The following is a 4,159-nucleotide window of genomic DNA, read 5'->3' as shown; positions in this document are numbered from 1 at the left end:
GCATATCCTTACTAAAAACTTCATATTTAAAGTTTGAGAAATTCTTTTTTTTCCAAACAAATCCTATTATCCAATTAAATAATGACATGTGTAATATTTAATATCAACTTAATGATATTTTAAGAGGGGTGGGTGTGGGCAACGCCGGAATGGCGTTATCTGATGTGACAACGCCATAACGGGGGAACACCCCCCCTCCCGTTATTAGAGGTTATGTTATGGCGTGTGATGGTGGTAACATCTCGTAACGCGTTAAAAATCGGACCGTTTGCAAATTCAACCGTTTAAAAACGGTAACTTTAATAAAAAAAAATTACCAATTACATTTTCATTTTATATATATACCTCATTCTTTTTACTATACATATTTCTCTATATCTATCTCTATTTCTATATCACTCAAAACACAAACACAAAAATCAACAAACTATGAATGAATTTGATCCGGCCCATCCGTACAATGATGATAACAATGAAGACGGTTTGTTCGTGAGGATGATGTACCAGTATTACACAGACAACCTACTACAGCCAAATTCAGCTCCACTACTCACGCGACGTGCGACGTTAAATAGAGATCGTGAGGAAGGGCATCGGCGGCTAGTTAACGATTACTTTGCGGAAAATTGTGTCTACCAGCCAAGCGATTTCAAAAGAAGATTTCGTTTGCGAAAAAATGTCTTCGAAAGGATAGTCAACGCTATGGAAGCAAGATATCGTTTGATTCAACTTTTATAATTTACAAAATGTCACTTTTAGATAAAATAAATACAAATTTACATGTTTAATATTTAATTAGGTATCGTTTGTTTACTATATATTTAGGTATCGTTTGTTTCAACTTTTATAATTTATAAAATGTTACTTTTAGATAAAAATAAATATAATTTTTACGTGTTTAATATTTATTTAGATATGAATTTTTCCAAATGAGATATGATGCTAGAGGCAAACGAGGCTTCACAGGGTTGCAAAAATATGTTGCTGCAATTAAACATATGGCAATGGGGGAGTCGATTCTATTGACGATTATATGAGAATGTCTGAGAGGACCGCACGAGAAAGTTAGTATTTATTGGCAAGAGGTGTTGTCGAAACATTCGGTGACCAATACTTGCACAAACCTTCGTTGCATGATATGCAACAATTATATGCGGCGCATGAAGAAAGACATGGTTTTCCGGGTATGCTTGGGAGCATTGACTGCACACACTGGAAATGGAGAAATTGCCCCGTGGCGTGGAAAGGCCAGTATTCGAGCGGTCATCATGGAGCGCCTTCGTTGGTATTAGAGGCTGTTGCTTCACAAGATTTATGGATTTGACATGCTTTTTTCGGGGTTGCGGGTTCTAACAACGACGTCAACGTTCTCGACCAATCACCAATATTTGACGATCTTTTGTCAGGAAAAGCCCCGGATGCTCCTTTCACAATGAATGGAAATGAATATAAGTTTGAGTATTACCTTACAGACGAAATATATCCATAATATTCTACGTTTGTGAAGGCGTTTCGACACCCAATAGATCCAAGGGACAAATATTTCAAGAGACGACAAGAAAGAGCACGTAAGGACGTTGAACGTGCTTTTGGGGTTTTGAAATCAAAATGACACATTGTTGAACATGCGACGAGACCTTATGAGTTAGATACTTTACAATATATCATGTATGCATGTATCATAATGCATAACATGATTGTTGAAGATAAAGGACGCAATATTGCAACGTATTCTCCTACGGAACCAAGACATGTGCAATTTCAACCAGGGACATCATAATATTTACATTCAGTGGTTGATATTCAAGATCAACGAAAACACAAGCAACTCCGTGAAGACTTGGCGGATTACATCTATGTTGGTCACAAAGATGAAGATGAATAGTTTTAGGGCAAAAAATGTAGGTTTTATCATCTTTTTTTTTGTTTTTTTTTTTTTGTTTTTTAGGTTTTTAAATGTTTTTGTGCTTGGTTGTAATTTTTTTAATGTTGTTTTTAATTAAGATTTATTAAAATTTTATTCTTTACTTTTCAAATATAAATAAATAAAAAAAAAAAAAACAAATTCGAAATATAGAAAAAAAAACATAAAAAAAAAATAGTAATAAATAAATAATTGGTATTATCAATTCATTTAACTGAATAGATGTATAAGAACAAAGTAAAAAAAATAAGAAGTAATTGACCAATATACTCCCTTTAACCTACTAACCTTATACACAACAGACTTCACGTACGCCTCCATCGATTGCTGCTCCTGTCGTTGCCTCCTCAAGCGAGCCCTCCCCTGCTCGTCGCCGTTAGGCATCTCCTCCCCACCGGCCGGAGATCGAAGCAACAACGGAGACCTTCGACCCCACAGCTAAGGTTCGTGTTTGTTCCTGCAGTTGATTTCCTTCGTCTTCTTTTGTTCCTTGCAGTCGATTTTTTTTGTGCTGCTTTCGATCTTCCTTCTATTCCCTGTTTTCTGGTATCTGTTTAATCCTTTGGTTCTCTTAATTTTCTGAATTTTCCATCGATTTGTATTATCTTATTTTAATTGGATATAGGTTTAATAGCTGATTTGAATTTTTTGGTTCTCTAAATTTTCCATCGATATGTATTATCTGAATTTTCCCTGCGTTTTTATCTCTTTCTATATTTTTATTTGCCTCTACGTTTGATCTTTCTTTATTCATGTTTTCTGGTTTCAATCAAAGAAAAGGATAAAGAGGGATTTCCATGATGGGGAAGAACACAAAGTTTTGTATTTGTTATAACCTCACTTTGAGTTTAGTTTTTCTTCATTTATAATGGATACATGTTTTTGCTGATTTATTGCTGATTTTCTGTTCAATTTGTTCAGTGGGTTGATTTCTGAAATATAAGTTGACGTTGCGATTTTTGTTGATTTTTTAAATGTATGAGTGTGTATAGCTGAAATATGTTGCTAAGTTTGTGTTTATTTGCTTAACTATATTCTTGATTTGTTCTTTTTTTATTTATGTTTACTTTGGATGTATGGTGTTTATATATTTTTTCTATAGTTATTCAAGAAGTTGGTTTGGTTATTTAAAAAAAACAGTTGGTTATTGTATAAAACAGAAATACTAAATTCAACAAGGGTAAAATAGTCATTTTTATAATTCAACACTGTTTCAACAAAACATGTTACAAATTTAGATACTCTTAGAAATTCAAACCTCTTAAAAATTCAGACCCCTAACCACAAACGATTTCGTTATGCAGTGAAATCAAAGATTTTGTGTTGAGTTGATTAAATACGATGTCCTACGACGATGTGGAGATTGAAGACATGGAATGGAACGAGGAGCTTAAGGCATTCACGTATCCTTGTCCTTGTGGAGACTTGTTTCAGATAACAAAAGAGGACTTGAAAATTGGTGAAGAAATCGCCCGGTGTCCTAGTTGCTCTCTTTACATCACAGTCATATACAACATTGAAGATTTAGATTTCACCAATCAGAAACCGAAAACGAATATCGAACCCACGAAGCAACAACCAGTAGTTGTCGCTTGAAGAAAGAAAAATTCACATCATAAATTTTGTTTGTATGTTAACCTAGGGTTACTATCATTATTAATTTTTTGGTTTTTGGATTTGGGCGTTTGTACTTCGTATGATATGATTGAGTTAACCGTAAGCTAGTTAGTTATGTTGATAGATTTATAGACAACTGGATTGCTGATGGCAACAAGTTTTGATGAAGCCGAGTAAATCAATCAGACTAGGATATGATTTTCTGTTTGTGTATTTGATACTAGGTGTGAGATCTGTGTATTACATGTTGATTTAAAAAAAGATTAAACATTAAGTCCCCGTTTGGTCACGAGAACTAAGTGGAACAGAACAAAACTAAAAAACTTCCCATGGTGTTTGGCGTGTCTCGAACAAGGACTAAATGAAATTTGATCCAGTTCAATGGGACAATTTACTAAAAAATTAGTCCTACCCAAATAGGTGGAACACGGTTGAACACGTTCCTCTCTTTTCTTAATGTGACGAAAATAACCCTACATGGAACGGCTTGCGACTCCAGATTTTTAGTTATCTACATTCTCAAGTTGTTCTCGCATTCATCAAATAATTATCAACTTCTTCGTATAATCATCTCAATCCATTGCAAATACAATTTGATTATCAATTCTTCATCCTTGA

The 4,159-nt window shown here is 34.1% G+C and overlaps 1 protein-coding gene across 1 annotated transcript; it reads left to right on the top strand.

The window, feature by feature from the left end:
- Positions 1-2,073: 2,073 nt before the first annotated feature.
- LOC111888692 (diphthamide biosynthesis protein 3) lies at positions 2,074-3,754 on the top strand. Its single transcript, XM_023884819.3, has 2 exons — positions 2,074-2,367; positions 3,229-3,754. Exon 2 carries the CDS (start codon positions 3,266-3,268, stop codon positions 3,518-3,520), a length of 255 nt encoding a protein of 84 aa, XP_023740587.1. The 5' UTR covers positions 2,074-2,367; positions 3,229-3,265; the 3' UTR covers positions 3,521-3,754.
- The last annotated feature ends 405 nt before the right edge of the window (positions 3,755-4,159 follow it).

The sequence above is a fragment of the Lactuca sativa genome, chromosome 2 (assembly GCF_002870075.4).
Source record: "Lactuca sativa cultivar Salinas chromosome 2, Lsat_Salinas_v11, whole genome shotgun sequence".
NCBI lineage: Eukaryota > Viridiplantae > Streptophyta > Magnoliopsida > Asterales > Asteraceae > Lactuca > Lactuca sativa.
Note: the sequence above shows the minus strand (reverse complement) of the source record. Positions and strands in the feature narration are given on the sequence as shown.

What these genes read in the sequence shown, in the direction of transcription:
- LOC111888692 (XM_023884819.3), top strand. Translation starts at nt 3,266, where the DNA reads ATGTCCTACGACGATGTGGAGATTGAAGACATGGAATGGAACGAGGAG.